General features: G+C 27.7%; 1 protein-coding gene across 3 annotated transcripts in view; it reads right to left on the reverse strand.

Annotated features, from left to right (window-relative positions):
- The window catches only part of LOC118440243 (uncharacterized), a 29,821-nt gene extending 9,220 nt beyond the window's left edge, over positions 1-20,601 (reverse strand). The window contains exons 1-16 of one of the 3 annotated variants that reach the window (XM_085661165.1): positions 20,103-20,601; positions 8,709-8,837; positions 8,148-8,278; positions 6,933-7,059; positions 6,638-6,766; positions 6,319-6,462; positions 5,938-6,026; positions 5,576-5,780; positions 5,218-5,378; positions 4,036-4,141; positions 2,598-2,720; positions 1,292-1,515; positions 1,041-1,140; positions 582-916; positions 243-483; positions 1-132 (exon numbers count right to left, since the gene is read on the reverse strand). The exon at positions 1-132 is cut by the window's left edge and continues 6 nt beyond it. In XM_085661165.1, coding sequence (XP_085517291.1) covers positions 1-132; positions 243-483; positions 582-916; positions 1,041-1,140; positions 1,292-1,515; positions 2,598-2,720; positions 4,036-4,141; positions 5,218-5,378; positions 5,576-5,780; positions 5,938-6,026; positions 6,319-6,462; positions 6,638-6,766; positions 6,933-7,059; positions 8,148-8,278; positions 8,709-8,828 — 2,367 coding nt within the window. In that variant the 5' untranslated portion in view covers positions 8,829-8,837; positions 20,103-20,601. Of the gene's footprint in view, positions 133-242; positions 484-581; positions 917-1,040; positions 1,141-1,291; positions 1,516-2,597; positions 2,721-4,035; positions 4,142-5,217; positions 5,379-5,575; positions 5,781-5,937; positions 6,027-6,318; positions 6,463-6,637; positions 6,767-6,932; positions 7,060-8,147; positions 8,279-8,708; positions 8,838-12,754; positions 13,361-20,102 lie in introns of those variants that run through there. The other 2 variants (XM_035862994.2, XM_035862997.2) reach the window with 2 other exon arrangements.
- Between the last annotated feature and the right edge of the window lie 400 nt (positions 20,602-21,001).

Below are 21,001 nucleotides of genomic sequence, written 5' to 3' on the forward strand. Positions count from 1 at the left end.
ACACTTATCTATTACTTCATCAGCTAATCCAACTGCTTCAAAGATTTGTGCTCCTTTATAAGATTGTAAAGTTGATATTCCCATTTTTGCCATTACTTTTGCTATACCACGTTCCATAGCTTCAGAATAATTCTAAAAAAACAAAAAAGAAAATATACATATATGCATTTAATTTTGAATTTAAAAAAAAAAAAGAAATTGATCTCTAATCTATAATTTTTTTTTTTTTTTTTTTTTTTTACCTTATATATGACTTCATCGGTAAATGTATAATCAAAAACTCCATCTGCTCTTAAATTCTTTGCCATTTCAAATACAAGATATGGACAAATAGCATCTGCGCCATAACCAAGTAAGACGCATATATGATGTACTTCTCTAGCCTCAGCGGTTTCCAAGATAAGACCAACTTTCATTCGTTGTCTCTCTTCGATCAAAAAATGATGTACTGCTCCTAATACTAATAAGCTGCTAACAGGTACTCTAAAGTAATCAAAAGTTTAACTTAAATTAATAAAATGTATACATAAAGAATTAAAATCGCATTATATATGACTTAAATCATCGAAAGAAAATTTCACCTTTCTGGACCACCTTGTCGATCGGATAATACAATTAATTGATAACCACCTCTAGCAGCTTCGTTAGCTTCATTACAGACACGATTCAGTGTCTTTACAAAATCAAGAGGTCCATCTTCAACGGGATATGTTGCATCGATTACTTTGGTCTTCCATCCACGATGTTTTGTTTGCTTAAGAACTTCAAGATCGTCGAGAGATAAAATTGGTTGTTCTAAGAACAATCTATGTACTTGGAGTTCACTTGGTTCTAAAATATTGCTCACAGGACCAATTGGACAAAGCATTGACATGACGATCTTTTCTCTAAACGGATCAATTGGAGGATTTGTCACCTAATATAAAAGATTAAATAAATGAATATATATTATAGACTTCATTGAAAAGAGAAAAAAGAAAAAAAAAAAGAAACAAAACAAAAAAGAACAAGAATAATGGATATGACGTATAAAATTTTACCTGTGCAAATAATTGTTTAAAGTATTCGTATGGTAATGGTTGAAATTGCGATAGACACGCAAGCGGCGCATCATTACCCATAGAACCAAGAGCTTCTTTTCTAATTGAAAAAGAAGAAAACAAAAAAAGAAATTTTTATTTGTAATAAAGTAAAAAAAAAAATAAATAAATAAATAAATAAATAAATAGCAAATTATTTTTAATATATCAAAAGATTACATAATTGTGAATTACAAAAATATATTACATACTTGGATTTTATCATTGGAAGTAATAGCAGGTTGATGGTCTCCAATGTATATCCGTACAAAGACAATCTTTTATCACCACCCCAGACACGATTGACAGCAGAAATTTCATTGAGACCATTGATAATATTTTTTTTCTGAACATCAGAATTGTATCCATTCTCAACTGTGTTCGATGTATCACCATTATTAGCGGCATGAGCAGCACGTATTTCATCCATTGTTATCTGTTTTTAAACAAAGCTTAAATGTTACTAAATGTATAACTTGTACGAGCTTTAAAAAAAGAAAAAAAAAAACCGGGAAAGCAAAACTCTAATTATTCACAAGCACAATTGAAGAGAATATTATAAATGATAATACTATATATTTTACCTACTATATATTTTCTCCAGTACCTGTTTCTTTGTGATGACATTAGCAATGATAATATTAAAAAGCATACACTATTTATAATAATAATGGAAATGTATACATTTTAAAATGAATAAATAATAAATGCAAGTAAATGTTCTTTTGTTTAAAAGAACTAAATCTTCCATCATGAAATAAATATTAAAGATACGAAATATTTAGAAATATGCTTTTGGTCTATCTAATGAGAAATGAAAAAAAAAAAAAAATGTGAAAGTAAAAAATAGAAACGAATCCCAATCCTATTCAAAATATTATAAATATGGATGAGCTATAGGATGAAGGAAACACAAAAATAATAAGCTTTTTATACCGCAAAATTCTATATATACAACCAACATATTGCTTCCTAATTTAATATTTACACACATAAAAAATAATATTTAAAAAATATACAGTGCTCCAATAAATTAGCGACATGATTTAAGCTTACAACACCTCTCTTTAAGGTTACGACTCACCCTCTGCACACAACACGATGGATGTCAGCACATAGGAAAAGTGAAAAAGATTATTTTGTATTAGTATATTCTCTATGTAAAAAAAAAAAAAAAAAAAAAACAAAAAAAAAAAAAAGAACCACTTTTCTCTCCTCGTAACTTAAATCACACCCAATAATAAATGTTATCGAAATTGTGCCGTATCCAAGCACATATTTAGTAGAAATTTTATTTTTTTACAATAATACTGTAGCTTTGTTATAAGTGTGCATCCCATTAATTGTTATGACATGTGATAATGATTTGACGTAACAATAGATATAACGACGATGTAATAATTTGACAAAAAGCATAAACAAAAAAGAATATAATGTATCGTAAAAAAAAAAAAAAAAAAGAAAAAAGAATATATATATATATGTATACATAAAGAAAAGAGGAACTGCATCAATTACCTGTTCTCTTAGCCACTTAGAATGAGGCCTGCTTCTCGCAATGTGTTGTTTTAGTTCAACATCTTGTATTATCTTCTTTTCTTCTGTGTCAACGAGGAGCATTCTTCCAGGCTTCAAACGGCTCTGTAAATAAAACGAAGCATGAATAATCATTTTCAATTAAACTTTACAAATGATCGGCATTTATATGACAGCACTGGATGACGGTCCTACTGCTTTATACATACCTAGTCCCTAAATGACAAATTAAACATCATACATATGACATGAGAAAAAAATAAATAAAACATAGCATGTGATTTGCCATTATGCATACAATAAATACAATAGCATAAAAACATATGCATGTTAGACGGTGTCATTCTATCCTTACCGAACAGATGAAAATAACTAATAGTTTCGTTGAACATTCTACTGATGCAACCTCGAAGAATGAAAACATAAAAAATATATATATATATAATATATATAACAATATTATATTACAATACTTCTTTTCTTTTTCTTTTTTTTTTCTTTTTAAATTCACTACATTTCGCTCACAGATAATTTTTCACATCCTCGTGGAACACACAACACTCTCTTTTTCAATGATTCTATTCTCACAACTTTATAATTATTATCCCTGAATCAAAAACAATTTAACATATGTATTTTAAATGTCACAAGCATAATACATACATAGAAATGTATAATAAAATAAGAATAGAAATAGAAATAAAATAAAATAAAAAAATATATATATATACATAAAGACATTGTTTTTATATAAAAAGGGAAAATAATTAATCCGTACGTGGGAAATGAATCACAAAGTAATGTTAAATGGGAGCAATGCGAATAATGGCAAAAATAATTATGTATGATAAATGAACATGTATGTACGAAGCATTTCACGTAGAATGGTTCCGTTTTATATTTGCTTGGCTATAATGCATCCTATAACGCAATCCTTAAGTAGCGTTCATATCTTCGGCTCTTTTTTATTTATTTATTTATTTTTTTTTTCATCTTGAACAAGAGATAGCAGAAGATTCGATCAGCTGGGCCTCGATCGAAAAAAACTGTAGGTTCCTCCTCCTCCTCCTCCTCCCTTGTAAAAATATTTTGTCCCCCTAGAGCTAAAATTCCTCTATATTTGTGAATAATATAGAGCAATAAAGAGAGAAAGAGAGAGGACAGATGGATGATAGAAAGAAAGAAAGAGAGAAAGGTAGAATGAGAAAGGGAGAAAAAAAAGAGAGAGAAAGATAGAGAGATGGCCATCATATTAGACGAGGACGACGACGGACGATGTAAAACACTTAAATAAATTAGCACTATTTAGAAGAGCTAATTCTGCTGAAAAATTCCCATTCTGAGAGAGATAGAGAGAGAGAGAGTGAGAGAGAGAGAGGAGAGCCGAGAGTTTCGTTGGTTCCTTTAATTCCTTGATTACCTTCAGGATTATATTGCTGGGCGGTGTGTCATAAACGCCCACTTCGGACGCCATCACCATCATGTTATCCTTAGTGACGTAGAAGCGCGAGGGGCGCAGGCCATTTCTGCCAAACAAAAATTCAAAAAAGTCTTTTTTATTATCACCTCTGTGTCGCAAACTAGTATCTGCTGTCTATATTGTTGTTTGTTCGCTTGCCTTCCTGCTCGCATTCGTATATAGAGTTCTGTACACGCACACACACACACACCTACTTAATCAATCCGGTTTTTTTTTTTTTTTTTTTTTCTTTTCTTTACCTTCATCTATTAGGCACCCCAGAGAAGAGTTGGAACGACGTATCTAAGTCATCGTAAACACTCATCGATTTTACTCCAGGATCTGTGTGTAACGACGTTACGTAGTAGTGCAACGAAACAACGTCGTACTTTTTTTTGCCCGACACCAAAAAAAAAGAAAAACGCAGAGGGAAGCGCGAGCGATAACTATACATTTATTTTATACATATGTGTAATCAACTATAATATTATATTGAGAGAAGTATATTATATTATGATGAGAAGGCATAATAATAATAATAATAATAATAATAATAATAATAATAATAAGAGCAAACGTGAAGAACAAATATGTGTTACATTTCAATCAGATTTCTTTTTTCTTTTTTGTTTTCTTTTTCTTTTCCTTTTTTTCTTTTTTTTTTTAAACCTTTATTTCCTTGTTTAAAATATTTCTGTATAATAAATTTTTCATTTCTTTTTTTTTGTTTTTGCTCGTCTTCCCTCTACACACACTACCACCCAATCCACGTTTACCTTCAATCGAATACTCTCTCTGCTTCTTTTTTCATATCATTTTCTATTTAAATACTATTATATACCGTTATTCGTTAACCATTTTCTCATGACACCGTGTATATATATTCATTGAAGAATTACTATTTTGAGCTTTAACATGTCTGATGACAGATACATGTCTATAATACGACACGTAACTATCTGTACGAGTAGAATCAATACTGTTGTGTACATGTCCATAATAAAAAAAAAAATAAATTTATACCATTTTTTTTTCCCACAAATAACATTATAAATTTAGCAGTACTAGAACCTACTCGTGATAATTAATCAGACCTCATGGAAATGATAGGAAACTGTTGTAAAATGTAATATAAATTTCTACCTGTCTAAGATAGCACCAACGTAACGACCATCGGTGAATGTAAGTAGAGCTGGACCATCCCAGGGTTCCATAGAACATGCGGCCCAATGATAAAAGTCTCTTTTCTCCGTAGCCATTGTAAGATCGTTTTGCCAAGCCTCCGGTACCATAGTCATAACAGCCTAAAGAATTATACATATATTATATATTTTATAAAATTATTTGATTTAATTTACAATACGAGGAAAAAGAAAAAAGAGAAAAGAAAAAAAAAACTAATCCCATTGATGTCACAACTATAATAAAACTTATCTCTCTATTATCGTACACAATAAAGATTAATTGATATGATAATGTAAATAATTATGATTATTATTACCTCAGGCAATGAACGTTGTCCCGCCATTACCAAAAATTCAAGTACACAATCGGCTGCACCAGAATCCGAAAGATTTGGCTCTACGACTGGATAAAGATCTTTCAATTGATTACCATAAATCTTACTGCTCATAACCCCCTCACGGGCTTTCATAAGATTAACATTTCCTCGTAAAGTATTGATTTCACCGTTATGCGCTAGTAATCTATGATATATAAGGATTATATAATTTTATTAATGATAAAACATACGTATATATATACAATGTTATATTTTTATATTAAAAAAAAAAAAAGAAAAAAAAAACTAGTTCCTGTAAAAGATAACATTGTTATCAGAACTTGATAATATTGTTTACTTACCGCAATGGGTGTGCCCTTTCCCAACTAGGGAATGTATTTGTGGAAAATCTTGTATGAACTAATGCCAAATAAGTCTCGAATTTTGGTGACTATAATAAAAAAAAATATTCTTAATTATTTACACAAAAAATTTTGATATATATATATATATATATATATATATGTACATATATGTATATACATATGATATATATACATATGTATATATATTTACGGTCTGTGTTGCATATTCACATGAAGGTGATAATATCGTATATAGATATTGTAGAACGAATCATTTAAAATATTACTTTTATCTAAATTATACACACACACACACACACACACACACACATATATATATATATATATGAAGATTAATTGAAATTATTTAATATTTACCTTTAAGTCCTCAAAGTATGACCAGAGTTGATCTGCTGTAAGTTGGCCTTTATAGACAACAGTTTTCAAAGAGAGCGAACAAATATAATATCTTAAGTCTGCTTTAGGTATGGTATGAGATGATCTCTTTCTTAATACAAAAATCTACAAAATAGATTAATCAATGATACATTGCAAGATAAAAATGTAAAAGAAATCGATATTTAAAAAAAAAAAAAGAAAAATCATTGGATAATAAATCAAAAATAATTAATTGAAAAAAAAAAATAATCTGATTTAATTTTAATTATAACGATTGTTTCAACATCCAATAATATACCTGACGTTGAAGAATTTCTTTATCCTCTTGATCGCCCGTAACAAATACTTGTCGCATATAAGGTTCACATTTTTTTGCAACCTGGCCAATTTGCGTGTCATCCGTTGGGACATCGCGCCAACAAATTACCTATAAAATAATTATCCCTTACTTCAAGTAAAATTCTAATAATAATAAATATTATATACTACGTAACTATTATAACACGTATAATAAATGTCATTATAATTAATTATAAAAAAAAAAAAAAAAAAAAAAAAAAAAAATATATATATATATAAAATAAAGATCTTACTCTTAGGCTACATTCTTCGGCTAATTTCTCAAATGCAGCTTCAGTTTTCTTATGGGTATTCTTGTCAAGGAAAAGTATGCCAGTAGCATAACGTCCGATATCGGGCAACTCAATATTCTGTTGCTCGCTAAAATAATAAATATATAAATTATTCAAATAAATCAATCAATTGAAATCATTGGATAAACACACACACACACAGACACACACACACATATATATATATCATTCTAGTGCATAAGCGCGCATACGCACACGCATTATAAATGCACGAACACTTAAGTATTCAATTTGTATACATACACACTTATTATATATATATATATATATATATATATATATATATATCTGATTTATGTAATTGATAGCACATATAGTATTATGCGGAGGATTAGTTACAATGAATTGCGCACGATTATCAATACGCACGGAACTCTCAAATTAGAGTCAACTTTCAGACTTATTACGAAGTTATGCAATCTGTTATATATATATGTGTATATATCAACAGGTATATCAGTTTTATTGATTATAGTTTTAAATGATAAGAAATAGATAATAAAATATTTTATATGTACGAATACATATATACACGTATTAAAAACCACATTCTACTTGAAAAAATATAAATAATGATAATATTTTCTTCTTTCGTTTATTTTAATCTATAATAGTTATATAGAAAGAGTCAAGTTCAAAAAAGAAGAAAAAGAAGAAAAAAAAGAGAAAAAAAGAAGTAGATAATACATAAGAATCAACAATGTTAACATTTTATATTCATAGATGTATTAACACTGTCATGGCCCGATAACACAACGTATCCATTATCTATGTTAAATTCTCTGATAAAAATTTTAATTATAAGAACATTTAATGCTACTAACTACGGAAGTTTTCGATAAGAGTAAAGAAAGGTCTATATTTATATTTATATTTATATTTATATTTATATTTATATTTATATTTATATTTATATTTATATATATATATTTTTTTTTCTTAATAATGATTAAAGACAACGCCTCCTTCCCTCCCTCTTCTCTTCCTCATTTATTCCCATGAATGAGAAAATTCAAACTGTTAAATTATTATCACTGTTGCATTATTATCTATCTCTGTGTATGACGTATATCACTCGATTAAGTCTTCGGAAATTTTGAAATAACTTTGAAATAAGAGTATGATATTTCCTTTAATACTTGGAAATATTCTTACCGAATCTCATCTGCGTAATATTCATGTGGTATAGCACATAATACACCGGCACCATCACCGGTATCATTATCGCAAGCACACGCACCTCTGTGATTCATCCGTGCGGATAATGTCTGAGCATCACGAATAATCTGAAATATTGATTTTAATTAATTAATAACAATTAATATATAACTTACATAGAAATTACTTATTCACACATATATTTATATATTATATAGATAGGATGTTTCTAAAAAATTTGATCCATACTTCAGAACTAAGTAAGTATCAAAGGGATAATCCCCCATGGAATAACTTTTTACAACTTTTTTTTTTTTTTTTTTTTTTTTATAACTGTTAAAACAAACGATAAAAAATTAATCGCATCAGATTATTTTTAAATATTTGACATTACTCTGAAGTATCTAAATAGATTGTTACGATATGATCATGAAGTATTTAATCAAAACATTTTGATAGATCCTCCCACATCATCTCTTTCCATCGATCCATCCCGTTCCTTGTATACATATATAAAATATATAATATCATTAGTATTCAAACATCGTATTAATTTACCTTATGAGATCTCTTGCCATCGATAGCAACGATAAATCCAACACCACATGCTTCCTTCTCAAGTATTGGATCGTAAAGGCCTTGTTTAGGAGGAAGAGACCAATAATTTCCAGAACTCATCTTTTCGATCTGAAGAAAAAAAAAAAAAAAGAAAAGAAAAATAAGAGATAAGAAAAAAATTAAGGAGCAATTGAAATATCAATATTTATTCGTCCTCCTTTCTTCTATCTCTTTCTTATATACACAACATATACATATATACATATACATATACATATACATACATACATATATATATATTTCCTTGAATAAATAGCAATCAAGAAATTCATCAATACATTTTACATATGGCATATGCGTATCGAATAAAACTTGTGATCCAATTTTGAAAATTTCCATACAAAACCACACGAATACATATGTACGTGCGTTATGAATATTTTAATAAGTGGCCTGAATATTTTAAGTAAGAAGAAAAGAAACGAAAGAAAAAAAAGAAAAAAAAAATCAACGAGACATAAACAGAAATAAATTCCAAAGCTAATCCAAAAAGCAATTTCCGTATTGTTCACAAAATGGATTGTATATAACGTATATCTCTAACAACTTTATTATTCCTTTTTATAACGCACAATATTACGTGTCGCGGGCATGCGCGCGCACAAAAATATCGCTTGTTAATAATATTAATAATAATAATAATAACAATAATAATAATAATAATAATAATGTATAACTCTAGTTATGTAATACCATGAATCTGTATTTAACGATCAGATTTACAAAGTTATAAAATAAATAATTCTTACGTTAAAATGATCTATTAATAAGTGGAAATATTTTTGAACAATTAATTTTCCCGTAGAAGTTCTTCTGGTTCAATGGACGACGAATTTAAATGCATTTCACTTTCTAAAGTCTCTTATAACGCGTATGTATGTATGCATGTATGTATGTATGCATGTATGATATATGTACATATATATATATATATACATATGTGTGTGTGTGAATACAAGTTTTTTTTTTTTTATCGATCGCTTCGAAAGTAATCTCGGCTTGTTCTCTTGCTTCATACACAAGGAGTTTCGATCACATTTAACCATGCACCGGGTAGATAGATAGAGATAGGTAGTAGGTAAGTAAGATTGTTACGTCATATGATGCGAAAAGCCAAATAACATAGGGATCAATAAATCTCACGCCCACGCATTCGTTCGTTCGTTCAAATGGTATGAAAAGTCAGAATACCAACGATGAAAACAAGGAATATCTTTTTCAATTGAGATTATCGAACCGTTTCTACGTATAAAAATAAAATCCAAATTATTTTAAAAGATTTTTAACCAAACATCTTTTATATTCGAAAAGTAGTAATAATATGTTTCATACTTCGATCATATGGTTCTTCATATAATAGAATAAATATATAATAATAAAAATAATAAATAAATAAATAAATATACATATCTATACATATATAATAAATATATTAACAAACATTCTAGAAAATCGATAATATGAAAATTAATCGATACGATATAAATGATACCACGTAATGACGATTTATACGAAAATATTCCACTTCAATAATTACATTCTATTATACAAGTTGCATGTATTTATGCAAACACATAGGAATATCTCTAGTGAAACAAAAAATTCAACGTTGCTTTAAGAAAAATTATTGAAAATAATTTACGAAATATATTTTACAATATGTTTCATAAAAATATGATATGTGATACAATAACCTGACACAACGCCGCCATGTTGTAATCCCAGTAAAAAAAATAATTATTTGAGAGAGAGAGAGAGAGAGAGAGAGAGAGAGAGAGAGAGAGAGAGAAAGAGAGAGAGAGAGAAAGAGAGAGAGATAGAAGGAAAAAAGATTAGATTTCCAATTGGTTTTGTATTAAACTAAATCAAAAAAAAAAAAAAAAAAAAAAAAAAAAAAACTTCATACTAGATACATCGTCGACCTTCGTCAATAGGATTGATGAGGAAAATGATAAAAAGGAAATAAAAAAAAAAAAATAATAAAAATAAAAATAAAAACAATAATAATAATAATAAAAAATAAGAAAGAAATAGAAACAAAAAAAAAACTGAATAAGAAGACGTAACTATATATGCTTCGTATTTCAAAACCGCGCGAGGTCACGTGGTATCGTTTTAAATTGCGCGCATTTACAGCCTTGTCCCATGTTAACCAATTAATACGTATCGAATGTTTACACACACACACACATACACACACACACAGAAAGAGAGAGGAGAGAGAGAGACATATATATATATATATTGATGATTACAATACAATACGATAAGATATTTGACACGAAGTACAAGCGATAAATCGATAGATTAGAATAGAAAAATATCAATGAACTCTTACGGGTGGTTACTATTTTTATCAAATGGTATCTGCGTAATTTCACGTAATTACTTATGTCAAACGATTATTAATGTTATGTATGAGCATATATGTATACGAAAGCACAAAGTACGACGCCATCGGTGCAACATCCACAAAAGATAACGATTCACAATGCGTTTTCAGTTCATCTAATTCTTAGATTTTTCTGCTTTTTCTTCTTTCTCTCTCTCTCTCTCTCTCTTTTCTTTTCTTTCTCTCTCCCCTTATCCGTTAATTTTTGTCTTACGTTCGTTCATATTTCGTAATTTTTCGTTTTGACTTTTTTTTACTAATCCTCCACATAAGTGTATAAATGTCTCATTTTTTTTTTTTTTTTTTTTTTTCCCCTAATTAACATAAATTATACTGTAATATAAGTAATTTAATTAATAGAAAAATTATGAAATATCGGACATAAAATATTTTTCTACAGGCACGATAAAAAAAAAAAAAAAAAAAAAAAAAAAAAAAAAAAAGCGAATAAAATCTTTTTGATAAGTATTTCGTTGAAAGTTTTTTGTTAATAAAATAAAATAAAATAATATATATATATAAAAGTTGCAGTTAAACATAAATTTTTAGTTTATCAATTATACAGAACCAAAACGAAAAAGATTAATCTCGTATATCAGTACTCAGTATATCAGATTATCATTGCTTTTACGTAAATGTTTGTAAATACGTCTTTTCTTTAAGAAAAGTTTTTATCATCGTCATCGTTGACATTCATCTTTGTAACTGTCCGATTACATGATATTCGATAAGCTTTTTTCCATCATCTCTCTCTCTCTCTCTCTCCCTCTCTACTTTTTTTTATGTAACAGTCGTTATCGTTATAATTTTCAAACGATTTTATAATCTCAATTGTGAACATTGCGTACAATTACTTATATTATTTTTATAACAAAAAAAAAAAAAAAAAAAAAAAAAAAAAAAAAAAAAAAAAAAAAAAAAAAAAAAGAAATGTCGAATCAAAATTTGAGTCGATTGATAAAGTTATCAAATGCATTCGATCGATTAATAAAACTTTTACGACGTTATCGTAAACGCCCTCTTTATAACGATTGCAGTAAAAAAAAAAAAAGAATAAAAAAAAAATTGTTTCCAAAGAATTTCATAAGAAACGCTCTATCGTACAATTAGTATTTACTTCATTCACAAAATGACCTAAAATCCGAGGATTGAAATATTTTCACGGTCGAAATAAGTAAACAAACTTTGTTTTCGTTGCAAACGAGCCACTCGTCGTTAATTTACATTCGCAAGGAGAAGAGAAAAGGGGAAGACTTTTGCCTGGCTTAATTCTCTCTCTTCTACCAGATTTTCATCTCTTCCAGACGGTTAATTTAAATTCACGATATAAAATCATGCTCTTGGATAAATAAAACGTGTCGAATTTATGCAGACGACAAAATTATAGTCTTTCTTATTCTCCTCACTCCCTCCTACCCCGTCCCACCCTTCCTCCTTCCATCTCTCTCTGTCTCTCTCTTTTTCTCCCTATTTGAGAGAGAAATACTTTTTCATTCTATCTTACTATCTCAGGACACACATAAACACACACACACACACACACACACACTCTCTCTCTCTCTCTCTCTCTCTCTCTCTCTTTCTAAAAACTCACCTTCAAAAGGAAGAAAAATTATTGCGTAGTACCGAAACGAAGTCCCTATTGAATTCTCCTTCCTTAGAATTCCTTATTCTTCTTTCTTTAGCGCACACTACTTGTCCTTTTCTATTCTTCTTTTTCGAAGAGAAAAAAAGAAAAAAAGAAAGAAAGAAAAATAGGAGGAAAAAGAAAAGGTAAAATTTCTCGTTAATCTGTCAACGGACGCCGAGACACCGACCTCCCACGGCGATCGAATCTCTTGAACTTTGAACTTGTCTGAACTTGAATTATTTATCAAAAAACAAAGTGGAAAATGTCTTTTTAAGACTCTCTCCCTGTCTATCCCCAGAATTCTTTCGTATATTAATTTTACAGAATTTGAAGATTAGAAATCGGTTATTAGAGCTAGCGAATCGTTCCTCTTATTCCTTTTCTCTTTTAACACACAGGCGTCAGTCGTGGACCTCGACCGTTAATAGAACAGAACTGGCGGAGAAGGAACTCGTAAAATAGACCGGCAGAGAGTACTGGCGGGAGTTAACCACGCTGAAAAAACAAGTTAAAAAGATAAGGACGGAACTCGAGGTGATCCGAACGAGGCTACGTACTAGAGTGTTGCCTCTATACGAGATACCACCGCTCGTACCGCTTCACCTCCCCACCACATTACCAATCTATCCTTCCTACTCTACTGTGCTTTACCCCCACCACATTACCCATCCATCCTTCCTACTCTACACTGCTTTACCCCCACCACATTGTTCATCTATCCTTCTTACTACTCTGCTTTACCCCCACCATATCCTGCCAACTACGTCTCCGGCGAGTACTTCACGTTAACGACTCGTGCAAGGTACTTCCATCTTTCAAAAACCCTTATATATTTTTGTATTCTTTCTTTATTTATTTATTTATTTATTTATTTATTTATTTATATATTCTTCTTTCTCCAATAATTATCGAATATTTATTCTCGATCGTTTAATTCGCGAAATCGTAATTAATTTAATGAACAATAATCATTTAAATAATGTCGCCATTAAAGAATACGTAATTATTATTATTATTATTTATCGATTTTATATAACCTTTTTCGTTTCTTTTACTTTTCTTTTTCTTTTTTTTTTTTTTTGTTTCTCCTTATCATAAATTTCAAAATATTAAAAATAGAAATCTCTCATAGTATATCAGAGATGACAACGATGATATACCGATTGCACAAAGTTCGCTAATAAGAATGCTAATGTAATTAAAACAATTAATAGATGGCCTATTAGGAGGATCTTCTATTAAGGAAGCTATGTTAGGCGAGATTGATGAATTATGTAGAGAATATGTTTTCTTAGGAATAAATAAATATAGAAAGGAAAGAGAAAGAGGGGAAAGAGGAAGAGAGAGAGAGAGAGAGAGAGAGAGAGAGAGAGAAATCGACGATCGTAAATACGAGAAAATTAATCGATAAGATAAGTTTTTTTTTAGAATTCTAATTAAATCTGATAATATTATATACTGATCTATCATTAGAATTTAAACCATGGACTTGACCGTATATAAAGATTTCGACTTTTTGAATGGAAAATAGATAAACTAAAATCAAATATTATCGTGCGTGATAAGTAGTTAACATAAATTAGACGTAACAATTCATTTCTAATGATAGAAGAAAAAAAGGAAAAAAAAAAAAAAAAAAAAAAAAAAGAAAGAACGAACAAACAAAATAAAAAAGAAAAATAAATAATCAATCTTTTGAAAAGGACGTACAAACTCGATAATGAAGAGCAATGTATTTATAGGTGGATATCAAAAATTCTGAAAAGGCAGATACAAATGTCGAAATGTATAAAAACATGCATACATCTTAGCATTTGCGAAATCACTCGAATAAGATTTCTATTTTAAATGATGGCGCTTACGTTTGCAGGAAAACGTAATCCAATTCTTATACGTATCGATTCGATATTTCAACAAAAATATATATAATAAACATTTAAAAGAATTTTATCGATTTTATATCCAATCATACGATTGTGTGTTAATACACGTTAATGCGTACATGATTATATGATAGCTCATCAATGAAATATAATAAGGAAATTTTGTTATTTCTTTTTATTACGTTGAAATACGATTAAATTTAAAATCGTTAAAAAATGAAAAAGAAAAAATATATATATATATAGATTATATTTATTACAAAAAAAAAAAGAAAAAAAAAGCACGACTTAGAAAAGTAGAACAGAAACTTTTCGAAAGAATGAAAACAAAACACGTAAGATATCTAATTAGAAATTCTTAAACTATATTTGAATCTAAGAAATTAAACGATACGCATTAGGAATTTTGTGTAACTTTCGAAGATAACGTTAGAATGACTGCCGAATTTAATCCTTGCCAATTTACGAGTGGCATTTTGCCAATATTATCAGCAGGTATGTATGAGAAATGTTATACCCTTGCTACGCAATAATATTTGATTTATATTTCTTCGATAGATTAATACTTTCAACGTCAATATATATATATATATATATATATATATATATATATACATATATATATATACATATATATATATATACATATATATCTTTTAATATTTATTATAAAACTTTGTTAATAACACGATGTCTATAATCTTCGATTCATTTATCGTCCTAAGGTCAAGTGGTTAAATAAATTCTTTATTTAAGAACGTACTACATATCTTTGCCTTAATATTATCTTTGTTCAAAAATTATTATCGTTCACATATTATGTGATATCATAGATATATGTCTCATTATTATAACTAGCTTCCTGTAATAATGTTTTTGATGATAATAATAAATTAAATTAATTAAATTCTCGTACGATATCTTTATTTTCATATTGAAAAATTATTAATCATATATAACTGTATTTTTATCTATTCTAAAATCATTTACTCGGCTTTTTAAAGTTAAACTTTTCCTACAATAGCCGTCGTTTCGTGATCGATAAAAGATCATAGGACAAATTTACAAGTACAACTAGGGCTTGATTTCGTCATCACTCTTTCTCTTTCTCTCTTTCTCTCTCTCTCTCTCTCTCTCTCTTTCTTTTTTTTTTCTCTGTCTCTCCACCTACCTACCTCTACCTATCTATCTATCTTTCTCTCTCTCTATCGACCCCACAAAAGAAACGTTCAAATTTATTGGCATAGCATCAAGGTCAATTGGTTCTTTCTCGTCCTAGGATAATCTGTAATATGTTATTTGTTAAGCCTGATCAATTATAAACGCATAAAAGGATCTTTTCGAGAAATTTCAATAATATTATTAATCAATTCTCCAATTAAATATATATATATATATTTCATAGTTTTAAATTATGGTAATAATTCGACCTTTGTACCATCTTAATAAAAAATGTGTATGATAAAATAAATAGATAACGATATAGAAAAAAAAAAAAAAAAAAAAAAAAAAAAAAAAAAAAAAAAAACGAAGAAACATATAAGATAATAAATTATTATAAAATAAAAATTATCATATTTTTTTCCTTTTGGATACCTCTAGTAAATGGAGTGATGACCGACTGATAATAAGGAAGCTTGTAATATATTCATCCCGTCATACTGACACGAATTGCGAGCAATTTGTAAGAAACCATCTGTAAGATAAGGATATAGTAGCAATTAGTACCGAGTGTCATTACGAAAGAATTATGTACACGGTTTAAATATATCCTGATAACAAAACCCCTTACATCATCTGCTATTAGATGACATACCACGTACCTCAAATTGGTACTGTTTGTTCAACAAAATTGGTATCATTTTAAATAAGCACATATATTTTCTAAATCCCTTAATTTGCTTTTATGAACTTATTCATATCTTATTTACATATATACAATCTTGATTGTTCCTTGATTTATTTTTTTTTTTCTTTTTTTATTATTACAAAACATATGAACAATGATTTCTTATATATATATATATATATATATATATATATATATATATATATTGTTAATTTAGAAAAAAAGAAGAAAAAAAAATTTTCGTGTGGTAAATACAAACATACATAAATGTATGCGTATATAATTATCCTCTTTCAACACATACACATACATACACACACACACACACTAAATCATTCTCATTCTTATCAAACAAAAACGATCACAAACGCGTTGATAGATTATGTAGTGATTCACAGACTTCAAATGGTGACAATTTTCATCCTTTATCGTTTTTATCTTTTCATAATTCGACGTAATTTCATTTTTGTTACATACATGTCTTCGACAAATGTCGAATATCTATTTATAATTAGAAGAAATAGATAATATTTATCAGATCGATTAATATATATATATATATATATATATATATATATATATATATATCATCAGTTTCAGTATATAGACATATTTAATAAAATATTATTTATTTAGATATAAAATATAGAAAAATTCAATTTTTATATTATAATATTATATAAATACTTATTATATAATAATAATAATATTATCATATAATATTAGTAAACTTTATATTAGTATAATATATTAGCATATTATTGTAATAGTATATACTCTATATTATCATATTATTGATTGAAATATACCGAATTCTAACACTATTTTTTAGCCATCTAATATATATATATATATATATATATATATATATATTTATATATATATATATATATATATATAAAGTACTGTCTTATTTATTTGAGTAGCCTATCCTTACACTTTTAATGAGTTTGATTTTTCAATAAAAAAAAGTTGCTAATTCTTGAACAAATTTGTTATGTGACTTTGCATAATGATGAAATATATCTATGTCTTCTCCTTTTTTTTTTTTTTTTTTTTAAATTGCGTCGCACCTGTCAATTCGAACACCGTGGTTTCACGTGCTCATGACTTCTGTTTGCGATTTAAACTATTCCATAGTGTTGTTTATTTTATCTATCTATCAATCTATTTATCATCGACCACGCCCATATTTCATTTTACTAACAGAAAGAACAACAGGCAAGAGAGGCTCGATCGATTTTGGTTATACTCCCTCGAACACTATCATTATTGATTATGATCGTTATACAATTGGAAAGAGAGAGAGAAAGAGAGACTATACATTCGTATTTCACGAACTCATTGATTATCATAACGGAATAAATACTTCGATCACTTATCTATATTCTACATACGTATTATTCAATGAACTGTGCTCATATAACATAAAGTCAGACGAAATTATAAATTCCTTTCTTTATATGTAAATCGTAAAATAATTGTATAGATATCTACTATTTTAATCTTGACGTGTGAGAACGTAGGATACTTATTGTCAATTTTATTTTTTTCATAATTTTGGGAATAAAACATTTCGGAAAAATAAAAAAAAAAAAAAAAAAAAAAAAAAAAATTTAGGTTAGTCTTGATCTTGCATAAGCTGTAATTGTTTTGTTTGTGTCTATTAAAAAAGAATTATATAATTTGAAAAAAATGTCGTTTATTCTATAATAAGAATTTAATTTATATTTAATTATAAGTCTTATTTTTAACAAATACGAGAAGCTTTTTATATAACGTAAAAGAATTAATTGATTTAAAAAATTTTGCCGAGATAACAAACATTGAAAATATTACGTTGTAACGATTTTTAGGACATCAGAAAATATCGAATGATTGGATAATATAAATAATGGTGAAAGAAATTATTACAATAATGAAATATTATTAGACATTGTTTGGAATTCAAAAAAAAAAAAAAAAAAAAAAAAAAAAAGCGAAAAAGAAAACAAAAATTAGCGTGACAATAATGTCAGGTTATGTTTATAAACTTTCTCGATTCTTATCGATTAATTCGTTGAGCATTCTCTCATGCATATGTTGAATCAATTGAAGTTTTATAAATTTGATCTGAAATTGTGCTAATTAAATATTGAAGATGAAAACATTCTTAAATATATATATAATAATTCTTAAATGTTCAAATAATTTATCAATCGGTACGATCAATGATAGCTAATAATAAATATATAATTAATAATTAAAACTGTTAATTCTTTTAAGATTAGAGAGTACAAAATATGGAAATGATTAATTCTTATTTGTTTCGTACTAAAAAAAAAAAAAAAAAAAAAAAAATGAATGTCAAAGTATACACTGTATTATCATAAATAGAATGAAAATAATCCAAATTATGTGACCATGAATTTTAACACTAACATTAATAAATACATATCTTATCAAGTTACATGGTATGTCATGTGTCATCAATTTATACGTCAATTCAATCCCTGTAATTATTCTAATTTATCGTTTAATCATTTATTAGAACCGATATATGAAACCGCTCGGAAATAGATATAGTATGTAATAGATTTGTGAAAAAAAGAAAAAAAAGAAAAAAAAAAAATCTTCGAGCTGGTTCGAACTGATTTCTAATCACGCGCACACGCATGCACATGAAAAATATAAATATTGCACATGAAAGATATATTTTATTTACTCGCGTAGTATAAAATAATTCAAAACAAATGCTGACGATTATTCTCTTTCCGCCTTTCAAAAAAAAAAAAAAGAAAAAAAAAAGGAAAAAAAAACAAACAGTTTGAGTTTCAGGCTTCGATATTAATTCGATTAAAAAAAAATTTTAAATTAAAAATTAAAAAAAAAAAGAATGATAACTATCACTTCAATTACATATTAATTTGATTATTATTAAATTCATCTTCTTTAAATTGTTACTCATATTTTTTCTCTTTTACATCGTAAATCTACTTAAAGATTTTCTAAAGTCGCATATAACGGAATGTTTCGAGAACGTTTGAAAGAACAAAAAGATTTCAACAATGCTGAGTATGCGATTCTATCAAGCAAATTCTTTGTTATATACGATTATCGATTAACTGTCGTACTTCAAATAACATACCTATATACATACATATATACATACATATATATATATATACATATACATAGAGAGACAAGTACGTATTCGAATAAAAAAATATTACAAAACGAAATCCTAAAAAAAAAAAGAAAAAGAAAATAAAAATAAAGACAAAAAACGCTTGAAATCTTTTCGATTATAATTTATCCTCAAGAAGGATCTTCATAAAAAATAAGATCATAAAAAAATGAATCGATTCGATTTATTATAATCATAATACTTTTTTTTTCTTTACTAACCATATGTGCATATAATCTCTTCAGTATGCAATAAAAAGAGCTTTCGATAATCGAAATTATCGTCAATTCGATAATCGAAATTTCGCATTAAAATCGATTCTCATTAATATCCTTCGTATAAGCGTACAAACGAAGAATAATAAGTGGTAATGAAAGATGAATGGGAGGGAAAAAAAATTGAAAGAAGATTTACCTGAATTTTGATAGAAAATATGAAGGAAGTTCAGCACGTTCGAAAAATATGCAGCTTTTTTCGATGATGGTTGAACGGTTGACACAGTCTTGTCTTTCACGATCGATCCGTTCTTACCGGCTTCCACGTTCCTTCCCCTTCCACCACTCCGTCACCTCCTCTCCCCTCTTCACTTTTCTCTCTCCCTCTCTCTCTCTCTCTCTCCCTCTCTCTTTCTCTCTCTTTTCTATAAAGCAAGCTTGAATTTTTGATAAAATTTGAAAAACGTTGTTTAAACAAGAAATCTAATTGATTAATAACCGGTCTTTTATTTGTCTGTTTATTTATTAATTAAATATTTCTTCTGATTTCAATTACGTCTTATTATTATTGTATATTTAATCCTTTTAATATCTCTAATATATGCTCTTAGCAACGGAACGAACTTTCGTTACGCCGCGAAAACGTAGAAATGTGTGAGATTCCGTTGAAGCACGGATTATTACGCGCGGAGACCTAATCGTCGTCTACCGTTTATGCTTACCTACCTACCAAAAGAAATCTACTGTCTTGTTGACTAAAGTAGAAGCTGACTGGTTGGCCTTGAATGGTTTCGACCAATCATATTGTTTAAAGATACAAAAGCGCCATCTATGAAATAAGGTATCACTAATTGGAAATTCTGACTTTACAGGCAATGATTGTATAAACGAAGGTAATCAACCTTGAATCGAAAATTAATTTTGTAAAAAAATTATTTTAAAAATTACATTATAAAAAAATTGTATATAATAATCTCCTTTATATATATATATTAAAACATATATTATTTATATATATTACAATATATATATTATATATATATATATATATATATATATATATACATATATATTACAACAATATATTTTTCTAATAGG

The sequence above is a fragment of the Vespa mandarinia genome, chromosome 14 (genome assembly GCF_050613455.1).
Source record: "Vespa mandarinia isolate Hongniang chromosome 14, ASM5061345v1, whole genome shotgun sequence".
Lineage (NCBI taxonomy): Eukaryota > Metazoa > Arthropoda > Insecta > Hymenoptera > Vespidae > Vespa > Vespa mandarinia.